Consider the following 24,588-nt stretch of genomic DNA (forward strand, 5'->3'; position numbering starts at 1 on the left):
TTGATTAAATTAAAACATTTTGCAAGAAGATATCAATTTGGCTGAAATTTTCACAGGAAGTTATCAAAACATTGCAATATGGTTGAAACATTTCATTTTAATTTTATTGCTCTGAATTTTGTTTCTTATATTATATTGTATCTTATATGATAATATAATAGCTGAAATGATAAAATCAGAACGAAATATTTTGTCCTTATCAAAATGAAACATTTCAATAGGGTCGAAACAAAATATTTTCAGAATACTCTTTTTTTGTGAAAAATTCCTAGATTTTGACTTTTTGTCATGGTTTGGGACAAAGCCAAATTAACAGAATACCTAATCATCAAGTGATCCATCCTTTGTCATCAATTACTAGCTTCTGGGAGTCAGAGGATGGGATTTCATCCCTGACTATCTTGGTTAATAGCCATGGATGGATCTATCCTCCACGAACATATCTAATTCCCTTTGAACCCAGTTATACTTTTGTCCTTCACAGCATCCCTTGGCAACAAGTTGCACAGGTTGACTGTGGGTTGTGTGAAGAAGTACTTCCTTTGGTTTATTTTAAATCTGCTGCCGAATTCATTTCATTGGGTGACCTCTGGTTCTTAGGTTACATGAAGGAGTAAATAACACTTCCTTATATACTTTTTCCTCACCATTCATGATCTTATAGACCTTTATCATAGTTGTCTATTTTCCAAACTGAAAAGTGTCAGTCTTTTTAATCTCTCCTCAGACTGAATCTGTTCTAGAATGGCTTATGTGTGGGAACTTTCCTCACATCCTCTGCAGTGAAGACTGATGCAAAGAACTCCTTTAACTTCTCCACAATGGCCTTGTGTTCCTTGAGTGCTCTTTTGGCACCTTGATCGTCTTTCTTTCATTAGTTTAGAGAGAGATTTTTAAAACACAAATATGCTTTTTTGCAATTTGATGTATTAAATTAGATTTATTGTGTATGAATTCAGTCTGATAAACATGGGGCAAGAACCTCTTCCCAGATCAAGGCCCAAGAAGATGTCCATAGGTGTTGAGGGAGCAGAATTTTCATCTGCACACAACATGGAATTTTACTAGCAAATATACATGGTTGGATATCCATCAGATTCTGCTCCTCATCTTATCCTACCTTAGCCTCCTTTTTGTTAACTGGGGTGAAGGACACATCATGAAACATAACCTTGTGGCACACCATGCTGAGGATCCTTTTCTAGGCTTCCTGTATTTTGCCACCACCCACACTGTATTAGAACTTCACTATTTCCATTGCGTTCAGGAAGGAGGGAAAACAGTTTCCCCTTTATGATGTGGTCAAGTGTATTTTTCTCTGCACATACATGGGTCCATGCATGTCCTGCTCATTTTACTCCTGTAGTATCATAGAGGTGAGTGAGAGCAGGATTTGGTTTGCTGCAAACATTTGTGTTTGTGAGCTTATCTTGCATGAGTTGCTTGAGGAAATCAAAACCTCAGCTTGGATTCTCCAATATTGACCAAGAGCAAATTTCAAATTGCATATTCAGTTATTGAATTCTCAGCTTTGTAATTCACACCTGTGTGGGGATTATCAGCATTTATAGGGGCACAAGTTGCCTTGTCCTTTAAATATTGAAGGTTGGATCCTCAGCTGGTGTAAATATCTATAGATCAATAGACGTTAGTAATTAACGGATACATTTTAAGGTGTCTATTCCACTTCCTACACTTATAGCCATCCCCATGAATAACAATGGGAGTTATTGTATTTGCATATATGAATAGAAAGGCCCTAATTATGTAGGATACGATACACAGATATACAGGGATGAGAGAGGCTGGCTGGTTTTCTTGCTTCCTAGATAGCCAAGCGGGTTACAGTTACTGTAAGGAGATGCAGTGGCCTTCCTTGGAGCTTGGGCCTGAGGAAGGGTCACAATGCCCCGGCCAGACAGATCCAGGCCCACCAGGCCAATCTGCCCGGCAACACAGGGGCAGAGCTAACCCAGGAAAGAGAAGTATAAAAGGCCAGCCTAGGGGCTTACTAAAGGGGAAGCTGCCGCCAGAGGCAGACATGCCCTCCCGCAAGCTGTGGCCTAGGCCTGACCCCAACTGAGCAGCCACTCGGCACAACCGCCCCCCGGAGCAGAGGCCCCCGAACCTGCCCGGCTTGCCAGGCCCTGGTGACTGGACTGGGCCGCCAGGCCCCAGCAACTGGACCGGGTCGCCAAGCCCCAGCGACTGGACCAGGCTTGTGACTGGACTAGGCCACAAAGCCCCAGTACCTGGACCGAGCCCCCTGAGGCTCCGGGGGGGGGGAACTACCCCTCAAAGCCGGCGCTGACCTGGAGGAGCTACCTGACGCCAGGAAACCCTGGGAGCCCTGCGACCTGGAGGAGCTGCCCTCCACTGGGGAGTTCCCGGACTTGCCGCCGCTTGACGAGGAGGGACTGGTGGGCCTGCCGCATGCCAAGTACCCCAGTGACTCTGAGGAAACGGAGACTCAGGTACCTGGGGACCAGGGGGAGGAAGTGGCCCAGGAACAGCCCTAGCAAATGGCTGAGTCAGGGGCGAAACCCCTGTCAGCGTGTTGTGGCGGGAGCCCCGCTGACTCAGTGGCAGATGCCTTTGCCACTGATAGGGCCCTGGGCTGGGATGCAATGGAGACAGGTGGGCCTGTGTCCCCCTCCTCCCTTCCCTAAGCACCCCGGGAGGAAGTGCTCTCCTCTGCTGCAATAGACTGCTTGCTTGCCTCACCCTGCCTGAGGGTTAGAGGCAATAGACTGCATGCCTGCCTCTCCCTGCCTAAGGGCTGGAGGCACTGAACTGCTTTCCTGCCTCACTCGCTGGAGAGCTGGGCTACAGCTCATGAAAAGACACAGATTATTCCCCCTTTAGGAAGGCACCATGGCCTTCCTTGGAGCCTGGGCCTGAGGAAGGGTCACAACACCCCAGCCAGACCGTGCCACCAGCCTATAGTTACTTCCATAACTTAAACATTTTTATTTTCTTCTTAAAAATACTGGGTTGTAAAGAACTGCTGGAAGGCAGCCCAAGGCAGACTTTGGGTGTTCCAGGGGCTCAGGTCCACTCTCATCACATAAGAACCTCATAGATCAAAAATGAAAATCAATGCCAGTCCTTTTGGGGGTTGAACTCTGAATGGCGGGATACTTTATTTTCTTGAAGATGGAGGCCATTTTGGATCTAAAATGAGGAATGATCTCCATGCTGAGAAATAACTCAGTCTGTAGAAAGGCATGTGCTTCAGGTTAGAGCTGCAGTGTGTATTCCATGGACAATATCAATAACAAAATCTCTTGGACTGAGAGTGCTCTGAATATAAATAAGTTGGCAGCATCCAGGGGAATTTTAGTCTTTTAGAAACTGCTGAAAATCCCCCGGGCTTTTCCCCAGCACTTGTGGTTAGGTTATGTATCAATTGGTCCTGTAATCCTACAGTGGATTATTTACGTAACTACCTCCCTATTGTTGTTTAACCTTGGATATGTAGATATGTATCTGTTATTTGATTTCTATTCCTTACATCTGAGGAAATCGGTTACAGCCCACGAAAGCTTATGCCTGCAGAAATTAAATTTGTTAGTCTTTAAAGTGCTACAGGATTCTTGTTATACTAGAATTGGTAGTTTATAAAATCTACCAGATTAAAGTATGATTTGAAGCTGACTGTCATTTGGAAGTCAGTTAAACCAGGCAGTAGCACTGACACTGAACCTGGGGACAGATGTCTTCTTATGGAGAGGCATTTTTAAGACTGAGACTGTAAAATCACATTGAGTTACCATATTGGCTCTTGTTGGGAGTATGAAGAAAACGAAGTGTAACTGGAGCCGATTCTTTAGAAGGGGAAAACTGAAGACAGTATCTTCTGGTGAAAATGCACAGATTCTTCCCAAAGAGGCTCATAAGGAGAGAGAGAAGCAGAAATTAAAGGGGATCAAGAGACTGAATAATGTGGCAGGCAAACTGCTGAAGAATTTGAAGGTGGAAACTGAAGAGATGCCTGTGCATAAAGAGTTTTGTGGGAGGCTGTATCTCTCAGGTACTCTCTGCTACTCTGTACTCTCCCATGGCTTATCTAGCACTGCCTTTATCTGTTTCTTCTTACCATGGAGACTGTTTTCATCAGCTTCTGCCAACTGGAATAGGTTTCCTGTATCTCTCCTCTTCATGGATTCACCATCCAGTTTCAAATCCTTTCTGAAATGTATATTTCTCCTTGCCTAAATTTCTTAATTTCACTCCCCTTTCTGTTCATTTTTATTTCACTTTGCAACTGTATTATTCATCCCTGCAAAGTGCTTTGGATTAGTTTATAAGAAAGATGTAATACAAAACAAAGTTCAGTTGAAAGAATGTTCAAATGGTGATGTGTTCTTCCATTAATTCCAGGAGGGCATACCTAAGTAACTTGTGCCAACATAGCTCCCTCTCCATGCTACATTTATTGGCAGATGATGGGCCCTTAAATGTCAATACCAAATAAATCTGTTGCCACAGGGAATTGAAATGTATTGATTGTTACAAGAATCAGATAGTAAAGAGCACACTTTTTAACTGGATGTAAATCTGATAAGGAATTTTGTAAGAAGCTGGATTGTGAGAGATATTTTCCTATATGAATCATCATTTAAAATTCCTTAAAGGACAGTGGCCTCCCAGGTCCTAGCTCTAATGATGAATAGTTTTGACCAGTAAAGATGTTGTCATAGTTACAAGGCAAGTTGGAGTTTAGACTCTTTATAGGGCATGTCTTCAATACCCCTTAAGACCAGGTCTGTGGGACCCACGCTTATGCACTCTGCTTCCAAGCTTCTGCTTGCGTGTCCACAAACTGCATTGTAAACCTGGGTTTACCACTGCTGGACCTAGGTTTCACAGCATTGCTAACATGTCCATTCTTCACTATGCAGACCTCTTGTCTCAGCTCTGTGGCTTGACCTGCATCCCCACTGGAAAATGACAGGGCTTGGATCTGAGTCACAGTGGGACGGAAGGCTCTGACCAATCCCCTGGCAGGGTCCTAGGACTCTGGTCCTAAATGATTGCTGACCTGAGCCAAACTGATTTGTGTATGGCTGGAAGGAGTGTGATGCTGTCTAGATTAGGAGGACCTTTTAGAATATTATTTAATATCAATATTTCAAAATTACAATAATTTATATCAGATAGGCCATGTCAGGTACCATTTGAAAGGTTATAATTTGCTAAGTATAATGATACTGTTTGTGTATGTGTCATATTTGCGTAGTAAGTTTTGTATATGTTTGATATAGCTGTATTTCAATTTGTGCTGTGTTTTTGGGTGACACCCCAGACAGGATGGCAGCAGCAGTAAGTCTTCTTAATGGCTCATTAAGGGAACTCAAAACACAATGAATCCAGGGAAAGAACCCAGGGGCTACACCTTATGAGTCACCAGGACTAGCTCAGGTGACCCTGGACTCCATCTTATTTCTGTGAATTTCCACAAGATGCAGGGCAAAGGGACATAAAAGGCAGTCACTCCATCCCATGTTGTCTTCATTTCTGCTTCCTACCTCTGGATCAACTCATCTACAACTGAAGCTGTGAAACAAAGGACTGAGACCTATCCTGGTACTGGATGTTCACCAGAGGAACGGTACAAGCCTGCAAACACCACAATTCTACTGAGAATCAGATATATATGGACTTCAAAGTCATTTACATGTACCTGATTGCTTTAACCAATTTAACATATCTCTTATTATTTCTTTCTTTCCTTTTATAATAAACCTTAGTTTTGGTTACTAAAGGTTTGGCTGGCAGCGTGGTATTTTGGGTAAGATCCACATTCATATTGATCTAGCAATGTGGCTGACCCTTTGGGGATCAGGAGAACACTTTGGTAAAGGGAATAGAGCTTTAAATAACTTATCTCTGTACTGGACCTATTTGGTGACTGGGAGCCAGAGACTGAAATGCTGTAAAGGCGGCTGTGTATGTCTTGTTGTAGCTTCCTGATAATCATTATGAGGAATCAAAAGCATTGATTGTGACTGATTGGGGAGTCTAACTTAAGTGTTACCCACTAGTTCTGGGAGAATCTGCTCTTCTTTTGCAGCCTGCCCTGACTTTGGCATTTTCAGGTGCACTACCCAAGGCACGGATGGGTCACAGAGGCGTAGTCTGAGTAGGATCCACAGAACCGGAACATTTGGGTTTTGGATCAGAACCCCATGCTATTCCATACCTTAACATTTGATACTGAGAGTGTTAAAGGTTAAAGTTAGTGACAATGATTGAGCCATGATCAAATGAAGCAATCAAGCTGCAAGCCCTGAGAGATAGCCTGTGTCCTCACCATGATAGGGAAATGGCAGAACTTCAAATGCAAGAGAAAGAAGCCCTGACCTGGCCGGAAAGAGAAGTTAAAGAGAGGGCCAAGGAACACAGAAGGCTGGAACTGGAAGCTGAGGCAAGAGTTTCCAGACTTAAATGTGAAATCCAAATAATAGAAGAACAGCAGAAACTGTATCATTCTGAAAGTCCAGATGCTCTCTACAGCAAAGATTGGGAGAGAATCTGTCCTGTTTATAACAATTTTGGTATGTTTAATAAGGATATGGTAAATATATGTAACTAGGTTAATGTCATAACCCAGTCCCAAAGAAAGTATGAATGTAAATCTTCTGTGTTACCTGTAATCAACAGGACAATTTGTGAAGGGGGGTGAGTGCATGACTTTAAAAGGTTTTCTGTGTTTAGCCAGGTATACTGTGACAAAGAAGAGAATGTCTCTAACCTTGGTATTGTGGAAAATAGTGGCAACTTATCTGTTCAGAAAAGCATGTGACCCGTCCCGTGCTCAGGGTAGCCAACTGATAATGCCAAGGTCAGGGCAGGCTGCAAATGGAGAGCAGATTCTGCCTGCACTGGTGGGTGGCACTGAAGCCAGACTTCTCAACCAGCCACAAACTGCACTTCTGAATCCCCACAGAAGCCAGTACACACAAATACACACAGCCTCCTTTACTGCATTTCAGCTCCTGGCTCCCAAATCAGCACTAGGTCCAGTAAAGAGACCAGTTATTTAAACTCTGTGCTCTTTACCAAAAAGGTTTCTCCTGACCCCAAAGGGTCAGCCACAGTACCAGATCAATATAAGTTTGGTTCTTACCCAAAATACAATGCTGCCAGCCAATCTTTTAGTAACTAAAACTAAAGGTTTATTATACAAAGAAAGAAACAAACTATAAGAGAAATGTTAAAGGATTAAAGCAATCAGATACATATAAATGATTTGAAAGTCCATGTACATCAAGTTTCTAGAAGAATTGTGGAGTTTGCAGGCTTGTATCGTCCCTCTGGTACACATCCAGTACCTGGATGGGTCTAAGTCCTTCAGTTCAAAACGAATTGATCCACAGGTAGGTAGGTGCTGAACAGGAACAAAGACAAAATGGTTTCTGGAGTTTGATCTTATATACCCTCTGTCCTTGGCCATGCGGCCTGTAGAAACTTACAGGAGCTAAAATGGAGTCCAGAGTTACATGGGCCAATCCTGGTAACTCTGCAGGTATGCCTTTAGTTTCTTCCTGGCCCCTTTGCTTCTGTAAAGGTTTTGATGGGCCATTAAGTGGGCTATTGTCCTGCCGCCTCTCTGTCTGAGGTGTGACATACAGCATAGTTTGAAACACAGGTACATCCAATATGTCCATAACTTCCATTACAGATATAACACACGAACATAAATATTGCCATCTTTCTCAGTGCATTACATCCTTTCTAGCAGTAACTGACATGGCATATCTTACATGAATTGTTATGATTTTGACATATTAATGTTAACCAATATGACAAATACTCTCCCTCCCATCTACCCAGCATGACAAGCAGTTTATCTGCTGAGGGAGAAACTGTCTCCAAGTGTTTGTCTGTTAAGGAAACCATCCCACTCTCCCAGCATTTGTCTATGTCTCTGAACAGCCATGTAGGCTGGGACAGGGGAGAGGAAATTTCAAACTCTGAATGTTAAGAATAGCAGTTTATCTGTGGGAGAGTTTGTCTCCAATCTTCTGCTGAGGAGCAGACAGAACGTGCCTTTCAGCTTGTGTGACTGGGAACGTGTCAGTTGTCTCAAAGTTGGTTCTGAACTTTACTGACACCCGGAGAGACTCTGTTGTTGTTGAGAATGCTTCTTTAGAGCAGTGATTCCCAACCCTTTTGGCTTGAGGGCCACAAATAACATTTTTACAATCCTGAAGGGCCACCGGTCTATCAATTCATAAAAATGTATTGACGTAGACACTATTAAGGACTACAAATCACTACATATTTAAAGTAGACGTTTTGATGTTACTGTGCTCATTTTTACATTCCCAATTTTACACCTACAAGTATGTCTTACACTCAGACAAAGCACTAGTGTAGATGAGTGACTGTCACTACACACTGACGCATATGGCTTGGCAGCTAAGTCACAGTAGGTGGCCTGCTAAGTGCAAGCCAAGCTGGAAGGCACTGATTTTTAGGGTCCTGCCCCTCCTCAAGCATGGTGGGTCCTGACTACTCTGCCAGCAACCTCCTGCCCCCACTGCAGCCAGACAAAAGGAGTTCAGCGAGGAGGCAGCTTCCTCGTTGATCTCCTATCCCCCTGGCTGCTGCAGGGAAACTGCACACATCCTGTAGCCCCATGCACTACACCTGGGTCCCTAGGCAGTGACTCCCCTTTGCAGCCAGGGGGATGGGAGACCAGTGCTCCCCTCCCTCTAGCTCCAGCAGAGGCCCCAGGGGATCCCCAGCTCCTAGGGACCCAGGCAGAGCGCTTTGCTCTTTGCTGGAGCCTGGGAAGGGGAGCACTGATCTCCCTTCCCTCTGGCTCCAGCAGGGACCCCAGTGCCTATGGACCCAGGCAGAACGCTTTGCCGTCCTCTTTACTACAGTCAGGGAGAGGGGAGCACTGATCTCCCATCCCCTCGGCTGCAGCAAAGGGCCTGCACTGGTCTTGTCGCCCCATGGCAGCACACTCCGCCTGGGTCCTTAGGCAACGGCTCCCTTCTGCAGCCAGCAGGAGGGGAGCAATAGGCCACTTTGAAAGACCCCATGGGCCACAGGTTGGGAACCACTGCTTTAGAGCAACTCCTAGCTGAAAAGGGTAAGGGCAGAATTTCTGTGGAAAATGGTTTGTTGCTTACAAATGCTCCTGCACGAATAAAACCTCATGGTAGCTTTTGCAAACAGTTTGCTGCAGCTCAAGGGTGTGGTAAGTTGATTGAATTATTGTAAGTTGATGAATCACTGCCTGTAGCAAGCAACAGTTTATGTGTTGAAAGACTTGGTTCAGTTTCTAACTGCCAGAGTTTTTCAAATGCATTTAGAATGGAACCTTTGACATTACTTCAGAAAGATCCAGTGTAGAAGCCTTAAAGGAGGCTGAAGATGGAATAAAAATTATTAGGGAGCTTGAACAGTATATTGGGGAGACAATGTTGTTGGGACATGAGGGTCTCCATACTGATTATTTAAGTAGACAGTCTGTGTCTCAGATTCAGAGGAAAACTGGGTAGCTGAATCTACAGAGCAGAACAGCTGTGCAGTTGATCTCTTGGGAATACAGAGGGTGGCAGGCAAACTCTCACCTCTAGGCACTGTGAATGCGTCTTGTAGTCTCTTAGTGGACTCAGGTACATTTGATTCCATGTGGAAGCAAAGAATGTTAGTGAAAGACATCAGGATCCTGTTTCTGAGATGCTAGTGAACATGGTTGATATCCCTTTAAAACAGAGTCCAGCCTTGAAATGGGTCATGATTGAAAGTTTGAAAACTAGTGAATTAGCTGATGTGTGTGTTGATACAAGTTACCTGTCTGATGGGGGGGAGAGGGAATTTGCCCATAGCTGTTAGCACAGAGGATACCCTGGCAAGATCACATAAAACCCGCAGAAATTATACTACAAGAGCAGATCCAATCCACAGTTGATCTAACTGAACCCATGATAATGTATTATTTAAAAAAAAAAATTTCAGTAACCTTGTTATCTCCATAATTTTTCTTTTACAAAGAAAAAGCCTGCTTTAACCAAACATGACTTTGATACTAATGTTAACTCTTGTAATTAATTTGTTGATAATGCCAAGAACCGTAAAAATGTGCCATGTGCCTGATCTTTTGTAAAACCCTCAAACATGATAAAAGCAGTAATAAAACACAACCAAGAATGGAATAGAGTTTTAAATAACTTATCTCTGTACTGGACCTATTTGCTGACTGGGAGCCAGAGACTGAAATGCAGGTAAGGGGGTTGTGTATTTCTAGTTGTAGCTTCCTGATAACCAGTTTGGGGAATCAGAAGCACTCCTTATGACTGGTTAGGGAGTCTAACTTCAGTGTTACCCACTAGTTTTGGGAGAATCTGCTCTTCTTTTGCAGCCTGCCCTGACCTTGGCATTTTCAGGCGGGCTACGTTAGGCACGGACAGGTCACAGGAGGGTGTTAGGCTCAAAACTGAGTCATAGCCCGGGCTTAGTGTGCAGTGTAGACACACCCTTAGTTCCGCTCGAGTGCACCCCTCAGGTGACAGATCTGGCTGCTTAAGGTTCTCTGAAGGGTGGAACTATGTGGCTTTACCACCCTTAGACTGGATTTCAGGATGAAGCCGTCCTGCTAATCTGACAGGCCCAATTGTGTTTGGCACCTGCAGGTTCTTTTCCTCTGGGAGCCTGTGACAGAATGGGTTTTCAGGGACAAAGAAAAAGCTTCTCTGAATCAAAGTATTAGTTATTCACCCACAGGTACAAAGCATGCAGAGCAAAGGTACTCATGTTTGGTTAAAGCAGGCTGGTATTAACTCTCTGGTTGGGAGAGTGACACTGCATTCTGCATTCTGCATCATGCTCTATGACTCTCCCAAATTGTGCGTCTGTGAGAGTGATGACAACCTACTCAACCACTTCTTTCCTAGACTGATATCTTTAAGGTTTTAGCATCCCCTTTGATCCTGGTTTAGGTCTGGGACAAGTGCACCTTGCCATACTAGTTGGAGCCAGGCAGTGAATATTCCCTAATCAATGGCTTCTTGTTTATCTCCTCAGGGATGCTTTGTATTCTCTGGACTGTATTATCTTTGCCATTGTTTAATTTCCTTTTGTTTTCACCCTTCCAACCTCTTTTCACTATATGTAGTCAGTCAGGATAATATTGCACAAGTATACTGAGGTGCATGTGATAAAAAATAATACACAACTCCCTCATTTTCCACTGATGTATTTAAAATTGTTTCCAGGGTGTGGCCAATCATACCAGCCTGTTCAGTCTTAATCTTCTCTGTCTCTGGGAGCAGCCTAGACTCCCATGAGATTTCGTTTCCCTTTCTGGCTCTGCTGTAGCTAGGCTTGGAAGGGTTAGATTTTTATTAATAAAAATTGAAAAAAAGATTAAATCCCATAATTTTGTGCACCTGTGAAAATTTAAATTGATTAAAAATAGAAAAAAATGCTTAATAACAAACATCAGTACCATTTGTCAAACTTACATATGAAATAAAGAGTAGACTTCTGCCAAGCCTTGCTATAGATGACTGTGGGCCAATCACATAACTGCACTGTGCCTCAGTTTCCCCATCTGTAAAATGGGAATTATACCACTTTCCTCACAGGGCTGTTAGGAGTTGCTGCAAGTTGCTCAGTAATTACTGTGATGATAAACTTCTGGTTGTGTTTTTACTCTGTTTTAGATCAAGCCATCTGTGAATTCATAGATCAAGCAAAATTTCTTGAAGCCTGTAATCACATTTATGATCTGGAACAATCTGAACATCAGAGTGAAATAAATATTGACTCACTTTACAAACAAGTAGAAGAAAGAATGTGGTCAGTTGTGAAAGAAGCAGTCTGTGGAGGTGATAATATGTTACTGGAGCCTCTGAAGTCAGTAGGTGCATTGCTGAAGTGGGAGAAGGAGAGAGAAAAAGAATGGTCTGACAGTGTCAAAGACATGGAATCTGTTTCAACTTGGAGTCTAAAATACTGGAATAAAAATATGGAGAAACTGCTAATTAAGTGCATGGCAACACAGATTCCCTCCTTTGTGTCTGCTAGCAACACAGATGAGCCTGCATTAAAAGATCATCTGAGTCAATTGGAAACCACAATTCTTCCCAACCTGAGATACAAAAGAGATTTCTTCAGAGAAGCAGGATTGCTCACCACCTACACAAAATGCTATAATGCCTGTTTGTCTTCTCACCTTTCCACACTTACAGACAGCAGTAATCTGAGCTTCAGCAAATGTCTTCTTGTTTATGAATGGAGCCTTAATATATACAGAAGGTATGTTCCAAGTAATAATTCTTTTTCTTTGTAACTTTCAGTTCTTCTCTGAGATGTGTTGCTCTTGTCCATTCCATTGTAGGTGTGTATGCGCCTCCATGCACCATTACCGGAACTTTTTCCCCTTTAGCAGTAGCTGTAGCTCTGGCGCCCCCTGCAGCCCTGCGCACATGCCGCAGTATATGAGGCGCTGCTGGCTCTGCACCCCCTCAGTTCCTTCTTTCCATCTGTGACAGTTGCTGGAACTGCTACGACTTGCAGGACTTTGCCAGGAGCGGGGCATGCCCCGGTCACCAGGCTTCAAACCTTGTGCCTCCTGTGCGAAGGCCTTTCCACTGAGCGACCCCCATGATAGTTGCCTAAAGTGCCGGGGGGAAGCTCATCGTAAGGACAAATGCAAGATTTGTAAGGCTTTCAGACTTCAAATCCAAAAAATAAGAGATCTGCTTGAAAGCTTTACTAATGGAGGCAGCACTCAGACCGGCCTCCGAACCAGCCTGTTCTATCTCGGTACTGAGCATGGCATCAGTGCAGAGTGCGCCATTGGCACCGGCCCCGCCTCGGCACTGGACATCTTCCTCTCCATTGAGGAAGAAGCAGCAAAAGCAGTGCGCAGAGAGAGGCTGCTCCCCTGCACTGTCTAAGAAAGCGAGGTTGAGCCCGGGGCTGCACCGAGGTCAGACAGTGGAGACTTGCTCACCATTGCCGGAGCCTATGTCTCCAACCAGAGTCACCCCGAAGTCCTGGGAGTGGGAGGGCATCTCGGCACCTGCCAACGCTGGAGCCATTTCATGCAGCATGGACCTTGTTGGCTTTGCCCCCGCCACCCCCGCCCTGGCTTCCGCCCAGAGAGAAGATGCCAGTGTCGCAGGGGAAGCCCGCATTGGGACCCCCTGGTTGGCTTAAGCAATCCCCAGCGCCTCGAGTGGAAGGGTCGACATGGTGCTGCTCCCCAAGAAGTCGCTTCGGGTCACAGTTGCTGAAGCACCCCGCATTGGTAGGGCACCGAGCGAGGTTGCCCTCTCAGCACTGGCCGCGGTCCCCAACACCAGGCGAAGCTCGTTCCAGGAGGCGGCACCTGTCTGGGTTGCCTGCAAGAGGCCGCTCCCCAGAAGGAAGCCGGCGCCACTTTTGCTCCCTGGCACTGAGGAGTTTGCCCGCACCAGTGTGGCGCAGAACCCGTTCGCCGGAGGCAGACTTGGAACAAAAGGGGAAGCAGCGCTGTAAGTCATCGGTGCCCGGGTGTCGCTCTGGGCGCTCCAGTTCACAGTCAGAGCATGATTCCCTGCATCGGCACTTGTCGCAGCACCGGCACTGGGGCTCGTCGTCATCATGATCGACGCTGAGAGGTCGTTCTCCAGAGCACCAGAGCACTCACAGATCGGGTCATTGCTCCCCCTCCACTCAGCACTGTACAGTGGGAGCCTCCGATGCAGCCCCACCGTGGTCATCTGACAGTGAGTCGGTGTCCTCTCGAGAGAATGGCCATCAGGAGAGTTGTCACCGCCAGCAAAAAGATGCTGGAGCACCCCTCTGCTCAGACAGCTCCAGAATGGCCTCAGGGACAATGGCCACCCCAATGGCCGTATTGGGGTCCTTGGGGGTTTCCAGTGGGGCCAGGTCCACAGTCATTCAGGTCCTCTGTGGTGCAGTCCGCACCACCGGCGCCAGAGAAGGGCCATCATTCGGCCTCCCACAATGATTCAGACCCCCAGGATGGGACCTCTGTTGGGGCCCCCCATTAGCAGGAAGGGATGCCACCACCCAACATGCCCCTCCAGTCCACCTCCTCTTCCCCAGATGAGGCGGACACCCAGGGACTATTGGCACCCCTGGATGATTTCAGGGCGCATCAAGAGCTTCTCAAGAGGGTGGCTTCCAACTTGGGGTTGGAGGCGGAAGAGATGAAGGAGGCATCAGACAGTCTCTTTAATATCCTGGCAGCGGTTGCTCCAGCCCGGGTTGCCCTCCCCATGCATGAGGGGGTATTAAAGATAGTGAATGCCCTGTGGCAGACCCCTTCATCAGTGGCCCCAACCTCTAAGGGGGCTGAGAAGAAATATTATGTCCCAGACAAAGCATTTGAGTACCTTTTCATCCACCCCTCTCCCAATACCCTGGTAGTAGATGCTGCCAACCAGTGGGATGGGCAGAGACAGTTTGGTTCCACGCCCAAAAATAAGGACAACAAGAAATTGGACCTGTTCAGGTGAAAGGTTTATTCAACGGCAAGCCTGCAGTTTCAAATTGCCAATCAGCAGGTTCTCCTGGGCAGGTACAATTTCAATTTTTGGAACTCTCTAAAGCGCTTTGTGGATGCTTTTCCCCAGGACCAAGCGCTGGACTTCAGCACCATCTGGGAGGAGGCTATTACGATGGTCATAGCAGCGCTGCAGGCGTCCTCAGATGCAGCAGACTTGGCGGGCAGAGCCATGGCCTCCACCATCTGCATGCGCAGGTACTCCTGGCTGCAATCCTCGGGTCTGTCCCAGGAGGTCCAACAGTCCATCCAGGACCTCCCCTTCGACAGGTTGGCCTTGTTTTTGGACCAGATGGATGCGAAGTTGCATGGTCTGAAAGACTTGATGGCCACGCTCTGCTCCTTGGGTCTTTATACTCCCCAGGCGTCTAGGTGCCAGTTCCGTCCTCAGGGCCAGCAACAGCAGAGATACCAGCCACAGTGGTTCATGCCCTACAGACAGAGGGACAAAAATAGGGGGTCTAGGAGACATTGACCAACGCCAGGGTCCTCCTCAGCCTCCCAGCAAGGGTCATCTAGGCAATCCAGTAATCAAAGGCAGTCATTTTGAAGATGTGCCCAAGGACGGCATTCCATTCCATCCCAAAGACGCATATTTCCACATTTCTATTTTCCCCAGCCACAGACATTTCCTCCATTTTGTGGTGGCTGGCTCCCACTACCAGTTTGTAGCATTGCCCTTTGGCCTTTCCTTGACCCCAAGGGTGTTTACAAAATGTATGGCGGTAGTGGTGGTGCACCTAAGGAGAAAGGGGGTCCAAATTTTCCCCTACCTGGACAATTGGCTAAGCAGGTCCAGGGCCTAGGTCCAGAACAGTGTAAATCTGACATGTGCCACCTGCTGCCAGCTGGGCCTGCTAATAAATGAGCAGAAGTCCACATTAACTATGGTGCAACGGATAGAGTTCATCGGGGTGGTCCTGGACGCTTCCCAAGCCAGAGCTTTCCTGCCCCAGCCACGCTTTGAGGCAATGTCCGCCATCATCGCTTGCCTGCACCTCTGCCTGACGACAACAGCCAGGCACTGTCTGCAGCTGTTAGGCCACATGGCAGCCAGCACTTATGTGGTGAGGTTGGTTTGGCTAAGACTCAGACCACTTCAGTCATGGCTCACCTCGGTTTATGCCCCGAGCAGACATTCCCTGGACTGGGTGGCCAGATTCTGGCTGCACTAGACTGGTGGCGGAGCCCCTGGGAAGTGTTGAGGGGTGTGCCGTTCGAGGAGTTAGTCCCCTCAGACACTCTGGTATCGGACGCCTTGGACTATGGGGGGCCCATATTAGCGCCAACCTTGGCACACAAGGGGTCTGTTCCAGGGACTCAATGTGAGAGAGTTACGGGCTATTCACCTAGCCTGTGGAGTATTCCTCCACTTAATTGCGGGCAAGGTGGTGCAGATACTGACAGACAATACAGCAGCCATGTATTACATCAGTAGATGGGGGAGCCCATTCCTCAGCCCTCTGCTGAAGGGAAAAAAGTTCCAGTAACTGTGTACGGAGGCGCACACACACCTACAATGGAATGGACATGAACAACGCATCTCGAAGAACAACACTTACAAGGGAAGTAACCGTCTTTTTCACTCTTCTCAGTTCTGAGCATGGTCCCTGTTGAGCTTCAGTGCAGTGATACTGAGGGAACATAAAGGGAAATAATCAACTACTGTCTGACTTTGTCTTGCTCAGTGATTATTTTGGTCTCTAGGAGCATTAGGCTACCTTTTTCTATTGTACTGTTATCCTTTTTTAGCCAAAGTGGTTAGCCAATATCCAGGGCCCTGTGGATTAGGAGGAGAAATTGATGATAGTCAGGTTATTTCTTTGGTGCAATCCTGTTTATTTACAAAGAATGGACACACAGTCATGTTCCCCTAAGCACAATAGAAATCAAACAAGAGGCATTTTCTTTACTCACAGTTTCAAGCGTTTTTCCAGGCAACACAATGCCAAAAAAGCTGCTACAAGCCCTTCTCTTACTGTCTCCTTGGGTTACTTGCTGCTGTCTCTGTCTGCTTCTGACTTCTTCTGGCTCACAGACATGCACAGCTCTGTCAAACAACACCCCATCTCCCTGCATTTGTACTCAAGCCCCAGAAGAAATTTCTTAGACCATATGGCTCAACTCCCACTCCAGCTTTGCCATGTTGGTCTGTTATTTTAGGGGTGGCTTCTATTGTTTCAGCTATTACTCATGAAAGGGACATTTAACTGCTCCTTCATTTAGCCTGAATGGAAGGCATCTATCATGCCTACCAGCAGTGCCCATAGACCAAAGCCACCCTTTGTGGGAGCCACCCATCCTCCCACATAACAGTATCTTTTCCATTAATCTAATTTTGCTTATTCTTAGTGAATGGGTTTCCTTTCCATACCTAGGCCAGGTCTCCACAACAGACCTATATCAGGATAACTACGTCGCTCAAGGAAATGAAAAATCCACAGCCCTAAGCAACATAGTTATACCGACCTAGCCCCAGGTGTAGACAGTGCTGTGTCGGTGTAGGAGCATCTTCACTAAAGCGCTACAGTGACGCAGCTGCACATGAAGACAGCTGTACCTGAAGAAAAGCCCCTAGTTACCTACTAGTTTATAAATGGTACCATGGTAGCTGAATCCCAGTCCATATAGAGCACAACCTTGAACTTCACCCGGAACTGGAGAGAGAGAGAATCTAAAGAACAGGCATCATGGGGCATATTGACTCCCCGGTTCTGCTCACTTTGTGCTATGCAGATTAGAAATCATCTGCATCTCCCCACTTAGGGATTCCTCTGGTGTGGGAAGTCCCCAGTGGGGTTAGGGACAGCATAGCTGACTCCTGCATTACCCTTGCTGCAGCCCTGGCTCGAGGGACAGGGCAGTGGTGTGGCTGAATTGTACTGTGCTCCAGCTGTCTTTAACTGACTGATGGTTCCTCCAGGCTGCTCTAACCTATGTTAGGGAAGAGCTGAGCAAACAACTGGGGAGTTGTAACCAGCTGGTGCTCCCCCAGCTCTGCTACACTGAGTGGAACTCATCTGTAGCAGATAATCTGCCCGCCTACACTCAAGATGCTCACCCCATGCCAGAGGTCAGCCCTTGCATTCTGGCCAGCTGAGGCCTTCAGGTGCTTTTCAAGGATGGCCTCAAGCACAAGACAACTCACTGCAGCAATTTAGCCTTGAGGTTAACAAATGCAGCAATCACCATGGTGTGATCTGCATTAGAGCAGAGCAAGCACAGTGATGTTCACTGCTCTTCTCTGAATTCCCTGCAGTTTGTTTCTCCTGGTAATGTGGTGGCCAGTACAGATCACAATATTCTAGGGATGCTTTCTTTAGCAGGGGCAGCAACTTTTCCTGTTTAATGGGGACTGGCATCCAGCCTTTCCACAGGGAGTGGTTAACAGTTCTCACCAATTCTCTGTGCTTGTCTCCACAACACTGGCTTTGGATGCAGTTCCCTCAGCATTCTTTCTGTCTATGGTTCTTACATTGCTTCCATCACCGTAGTATCTGAACTCACTATCTTTTAAGTATTAATAGGGAAGCTCTATTATTCTATTTTACAGATGAGGCACAGAGAGCCTGAGGGACTTGCCCAGGTTCACACAGGATGTTTGTAGCAAAGCAGGCTTAAGAACCTGTAAATGTGGCCCAGAAAGTGTTACTAGGGGTAATCACTGGTAGAACATACTAATTGAACTAAAGCCTGGATACATTGCTCATTTTTATTGCTACTATGTTGTGTCTTTTCTCATTCTGTGCAGTTTCTCATCACATTCTTTAAACCTTGCACCCAGAAATGTAATGATTGTTGTTCTTATCCTAACAATATGAATTTATAGTGCAGATCAATTCTGACAAAACTGCTCCATCTGTGTGCTGTTCTGAAAGCCAGTGACTGTACAACTGAAGAACTGTCTTAATTGCCCCAGTTCAGCAAAGAACTTGATGATATTAAGCAAATGAGTAGTCCATTGACTTCAGTGTACTTACTCGTATGCTTAACATTAGGCATGTTGCTGAATCAGGGCCCCTATGTTTGCAGCCAAATATTATTTACTTTCCCAGCCCTTTAAAAATGACTGTGATGGGGTTGGTCTGGCTCTTTAAGGTCAAGGGAATATCTCTTTAACAAATACAATAGGTTTTGTCAGCTGTAAGCATATTTTTCTGAACTTGTACACTGCACCTCTCCCAACACAAATGTTACATAACACATTTTAAAGGTCAGCTGGCTGCCCAAACCCAGTGACACCAGCAGATCCTATTGCAGATGAAAAGAATTTTTGCTTCCTCTTCCCAGTGTTAAATAACATTATTCTGCCCAGCCTCCTGAGTCCTTTGTCATACCATCCATCAATCACACATATACGCCTTCCAAGAAAAGCCTGGGAAAATGTGTATGTGTGTGCCTTACAGCATGTTCTGAAGGTTACCAAATCTTTGGTCTGTTGGATCAAGTGGAAAGAGAGTTCCAAAGCCTTTTGACTTTTACTGGTATAGTTATTTCCCTTCCCATATAGGAATAGCACCTTTGAACCTATACAACTGTGTCCACACTGGAGGTGGGAGGGGTCTACACTAACAGTACAACTTTCTAGTGCAGACAAGGCCAAGAGAGAGATGCAAGAAGGCGTGGGGACAGAGGGGAGGGAATCAGAGAGGGGACAATGTAACTGGAGAATGGGGCCACGAAAAAGGGCCAAAAAGAGAAATAAAAAAGATGGGAGCTGGGGAGAATCGAAAAAAGGAATTTACCTAATTGCAACTGTTCCTTAGGTGAGAGATGAATGCTGCTTTGTGTGTGCGTTTAGCCAGGTGAGCTACACATGCACAAATATGGCCATAGTCAAGCACAGACTCTCAGTACTGGATTTGGAAGAGCCACAAATTACTGGAAAACTGCTGCTCTTATTGAGATTTTATTTTCTGTGTGCAATGACAGTGAGAAACTGCTGATACCCCACTGGACTCCACAGCAGAGGCTCTTAGTTGATGCACATGATCTTGCATGGATTTTTTCAAATATGGAGATAAAGTTGCTCTCAGCCACCCAGGTAAGCACATGGAGTTTTAGTAAATGGGGTTGTCACCCCCCAAATCAATCTCTTTTTAATAATACATTTCCTTGCTATTTTGGCTCATGCACCAAAAAGGTCAAATAGTCCTGCCCAGCTGACTACCACCTGGCTCTATTCCTCAATCTGTTTATTTAGTAGGGGAATGTGAAAACATACCATGCAGAGAATGGTATTAAATGAGCTGGTGGTCTCAGTGTGGCTCCTGGCAGACAGGTGCCTACATCACAAGTGGCTTCCATCCCAATTTGTTGGTGGTTTTAGTAAAGAAGCCAAGAACTGAAGATCCACAAACAGCAATCTACCTTCTTCACTTATAGGCGGTGCCCTGTTCAAGCCCTTTGGCAAGGGGCTGCTGGGAACCTTGCACTGCCTCTTTTCGTGCTATTACTATACCTGCCCAATGGGGAGACTGACTCCACACACACAAAATCGGAGTATTTGGGTTGTGTTCAGGTGGAGTACAGGGAGGCTGTGGAGGTGAAATCCACCCTGCAACTAATCCAGGGCTCTTTCGTCGGGCTGCTGTACCTCTTTCTTTATGGATGCTAATCAGCCTATAGTTCAGACTAAGGGTCACACACCCTTTGCACCAGTCATGCAGGGTAATGGGGCCTCTGGATCTGTGTAATGTGGATCTGTGGTCGCCCCCAGCCTGCCCCCAAACTGGCCTTCCATACTAACCTTTGTGGGGCTGGCATAGACACAGTTTCCTTATGTAAGGGGACTGTTAGCCCCTTACTGAAACTTAGTGGGTCTTTTTGGTTGGCATCTCTTGAGGAAGCAGGACCCTGAAACTGAGAGCCCCCAGGGCCAGTGGGGAGACGCCAACGCGCCAGGTCAGCCTGGTTGACAGTGCGGACAGGCCAATGAGGTAGCCAGGAGGGCGGCCCCACCCCCTCCTCTGTGTGGCAGCTGGCACTGCCTGCCTGTGCCTAGGCAGAGAGCGGGCGAGCTAAGGACAAAGCAGCCACTGCTGGGAGGCTGGAGAAAGGGCCCAGGGAGCTGAGCAGACCCACAGCAGCAGAACCAGAGTAACCAGGCCAGGGAGCTGAGCTGAGCTGAGCTGAGCAGAGTGAAGCAGGAGCTGGGGCTGGAGCTAGGTGCAGGAGGCCAGAGAAGAAGCCCAGGGAGCCGAGCCGAGCTGCACTGAGCTGGGCAGACCCAGAGGGGCCCAAGGAGTGTCCCAGAGAGCCGAGCTGAGCAGAGCCGAGCCAAGCCACACTGAACCAGGGTGGGGCTGGGGCTGGAGCCATCTGGAGCCGGGTGTGGTGAGCAGCTGGGGAGAGTGAGGAGGACCTTGGGCAGTGCCCGGTGCAGGGACACATCACCAGCCAAGAGGCCGTGCAGGCCAGACTCAGAGCACGACAGGGGGGCTGACGGTGAGGAGAAGGGCCCTACCACCCTAGCACCTGGGGGCGTGGGGCCACTGCCAGAGCAAGTGTCTGACTCTCTGCATCCCTGCAGCACAGCCAGGCCTGGGCAGGGGGCCTGCAACGTGTGAGGAACAGACTATGAACATCCCTGACATCTCAGAGACAGTGTGTGTGGTGCCCCCGGTCAGCGGGTGGCGTTGGGTGTTTTCCTTTAACCTTTCTCCTCTTTTCTTATTTTTTTATTTGATTTTTGATTGCTGTTTGTTTAATAAATTATATAGCTTTGGACTATATGCAATGATTAGTGAGTCAGAGATTTTCATCAGATTGTTTCAACTGCTTATTTGGTTTTGGTTTTTATTTTTGAATGACTTTGTGTAATAACTAATTAATACTTTGTTAAAGATTCAGAAGCCTCGTTCCTTCAGTAAAGTTAAGGGCCCACCATAAATCCTCCTATACTTCCCACAGGTCTGCCTACAAAAAACAGGGATGGCCAGATATTGCATTCTTGATATTCCTAAGGGGGGGGGGGGAAAAAAAAAACAGACAAAAAAACTGCCCTAAAACCTAAAAAAAAAACCAACCCCAAAACCCTGAAAAATATCATACCTTCTCTGTTCATCATAAAAAAGCAAAAAAGGGCACAAACCCAGATTATAAAAAATCCTTTGCAGTTCACATCTAAGCAATGAAATTTCTTTCTGTAGTGTCAGATTTTTTTCAGGGTTTGTGTTTATAATGCATCCAAAATGACACAAGTCTGCCAAGTCTCTGACTAGCTTCCCATAGGGCAGCTGCATGACATCTGCTTGGGTTAAATAGGATTGGACAATGAACATACACAAAGGCAGAAGATCTCCAAATGCACAGGTGAGGTAGGGAAACCTAAGAGATTACAAATTGTGTTGTGTTGTAAATGTTTGTATTTTAACTTTGTCATATTCAGAAAGAAGTAAGAGAAGCACTCAGAGAAGTCATTGCCATGGAAGAAAAACCCTATACAGAAACTACAATCATTCAGGTAAACCACAGCTGATGTTCTTTGTAGCATACAAGTCATTATGCACAAGATCCTCAGCATTTGATATACTCTAATTTTACAGCTCTAGGCTCAAGTCTGCTCTGTTACACACCTGCAATCCTGCTGACTTCAGCTATGGCTGTGTCACTGAGAGCAGAGTTTTTCCTCTTTTTTTTATAAAAGAATAATGAACTTTCCCATGTTTCTTTATATCTGCAGCAATAGCCTGATCCTACTCCCACTGAAGTCAGCGGGAATTTTGCCACTGACTTCGCTGGGGCAGGCTCATGCTCTAAGTGCTGCATGCATGTCTGCATGAAACTTGAATATTTCTATAATGGTGGTGTAGAGGCATTAGTACAGATTTTCCAAACATGATCCAGGACAGGGTAGGCCCATTACTCAATGTGGGGTGGGGGAGAGACAATAACAGAAAACATGTAAATAGTGGAAATGCTAAATGATTTTTTTATTTCAGTTTTCACCAAAAAGTTCAGTAGCAATTGGAGGTCTAGCATAGTGAACACCAGTGAAAATGAGGTAGGATCTGAGGCTAAAATAGGGAAAGAACAAGTTAAAAATTACTTAGGCCATGTCTATACATACAGCACTGCAGGGGCGCAGCTGTACCAGTACAGCTGTGCCACTGTAGCATGACCGGTAAAGATGCTCTATACCGACGGGAGAGAGCTCTCCTGTCAACATAAAAAATCCACCCCACAAGCAGCATAAGCTATGTCGGCAGGAGTGCTTATGTCGGTGTAACTTATGTTGCTCAGGGGGTGGAATATTCACACCCCTGAGCAACATAAATTTTGCCAGCATAGACTGTAGTGTAGACATAGCCTTAGACAAATTAGATGCCTTCAAGTCAGTAAGGCCTGATGAAATACTTCCTAGAATGCTCCAGAAGCTGATTGAGGAGATATCTGAGCCATTAGCGATTATCTTTGAAAACTCATGGAAGACGGGAGAGATTCCAGAGAATTGGAAGAGGGCAAGTATAGTGCCAGTCTAGAAAAGGAATAAGGACAACCCGGAGAATTTCAGTTTAACTTCAATAACCATAAAGATAATGGAGCAAGTAATCAAGCAATCAATTTGCAAACACCTAGATGATAATAAGGCGATAAGTAACAGTCAACATGGATTTGTCAGGAACAAATCATGTCAAACCACCGTAATAGCTTTCCCTGACAGGGTAATAAGCCTTGTGGCTGGGGGGAAGATATTGATGTGGTGTATCTTGACTTTAATAAGGGCTTGTTTACACTGGTGTTTATGCTGGCAAAACTTTGTTGCTCAGTGTAGACAAACCTCTATGCTTTTGATATTGTCTGGCATGACCTTTTTACAAGCAAACTAGGGAAATATAGCCTAGATGGAGCTATTATAAGGTCGGTGCATAACTACTCTCTGGGAACGGTTTTCCTACCAGTTATCAGTGGGTCACAGTCAAGCTGGAAGGGCATATTGAGTGGGGTCCACAGGGATTGATCCAGGGTCTGGTTCTGTTCAATATCTTCATAAATCATTTAGATAATTGATAGATAAATCATTTAGATAAATAATGGCATAGAGAGTACAGTTATAAAGTTTTCGGATGATACCAAACTGGGAGGGATTGCAAGTGCTTTGGAAGATAGGATTAAAATTCAAAATGATCTGGACAAACTGAAGAAATGGTCTAAAGTAAAAAGGATGAAATTCATAAGGACAAATGCAAAGTACTCCACTTAGGAAGGCACAATCAATAGCACACATACAAAATGGGAAATGACTGCCTAGGAAGCAGTACTGCGGAAAGCGATCTGGAGATTAGAATGGATCACAAGCTAAATATGAGTGTAACACTGCTGCAAAAAAAAGGGGACATCATTCTGGGATGTATTATCAGTGGTGTACCATGAATCTCTGGTGCCCAGGGGCCAATACTTTCATTTGAACTCCCCCCACGACCAGTCGGTGGCAGGCGTTGGCACAGCTGCAGCACCCTGACTGTCTGCGATAGTGGGGAGGCGGTTCCTGTGGCCACGCTGATTAGGCCTCAACTGGAGTATTGTGTCCATTTCTGGGCACCACAGCTCAGGAAAGATGGGGACAAATAGGAGAAAGTTCAGAGGATTACAACAAAAATGACTAAAGGTCTAGAAAACATGACCTAAGAAGGAATTCAGCCTATTTAGTCTAGAGAAGAGAAGACTGAGGGGGGACATGATAACAGTTTTCAAGTACATAAAATGTTGTTACAAGGAGGAGGCTGAAAAATTGTCCTCATTAACCTCTGAGGATAGGACAAAAAACAATGGGATTAAGTTGCAGCAAGGGAGGTTTAGGTTGGACATCAGGAAAAGCTTCCTGTCAGGGTAGTTAAGCATTGTAACAAATTGCTTGGGAAGTTGTAGAATCTCTGTCACTGGAGATTTTTAGGAATGGATTAGACAAACTTCTGTCAGGACTGGTCTAGTTATTACTTAGTCCTGCCTTGATTGAAGGGGACTGAACTATTCAGGTCCCTTCCAGTCCTACACTTCTATGATTCTATGGCATCTACTTGGGTGCACCATCTCCATCTTGTCTT

At 45.9% G+C, this 24,588-nt stretch overlaps 1 protein-coding gene across 1 annotated transcript in view; it reads left to right on the top strand.

The window, feature by feature from the left end:
* The first annotated feature begins 3,761 nt into the window (after nucleotides 1-3,761).
* Nucleotides 3,762-24,588, top strand: part of LOC137157736 (exocyst complex component 3-like) — a 50,249-nt gene continuing 29,422 nt past the window's right edge. Inside the window, exons 1-4 of the mRNA XM_067555161.1 lie at nucleotides 3,762-4,033; nucleotides 11,688-12,282; nucleotides 19,475-19,586; nucleotides 21,933-22,007. Coding sequence (XP_067411262.1) covers nucleotides 3,796-4,033; nucleotides 11,688-12,282; nucleotides 19,475-19,586; nucleotides 21,933-22,007 — 1,020 coding nt within the window. The 5' untranslated portion in view covers nucleotides 3,762-3,795. The remainder of the gene's footprint in view (nucleotides 4,034-11,687; nucleotides 12,283-19,474; nucleotides 19,587-21,932; nucleotides 22,008-24,588) is intronic.

This window comes from Emydura macquarii, unplaced genomic scaffold (assembly GCF_026122565.2).
Source record: "Emydura macquarii macquarii isolate MOO-44397 ecotype Brisbane River unplaced genomic scaffold, CSIRO-AGI_Emac_v2 contig_1551, whole genome shotgun sequence".
Classification (NCBI taxonomy): Eukaryota; Metazoa; Chordata; order Testudines; family Chelidae; genus Emydura; species Emydura macquarii.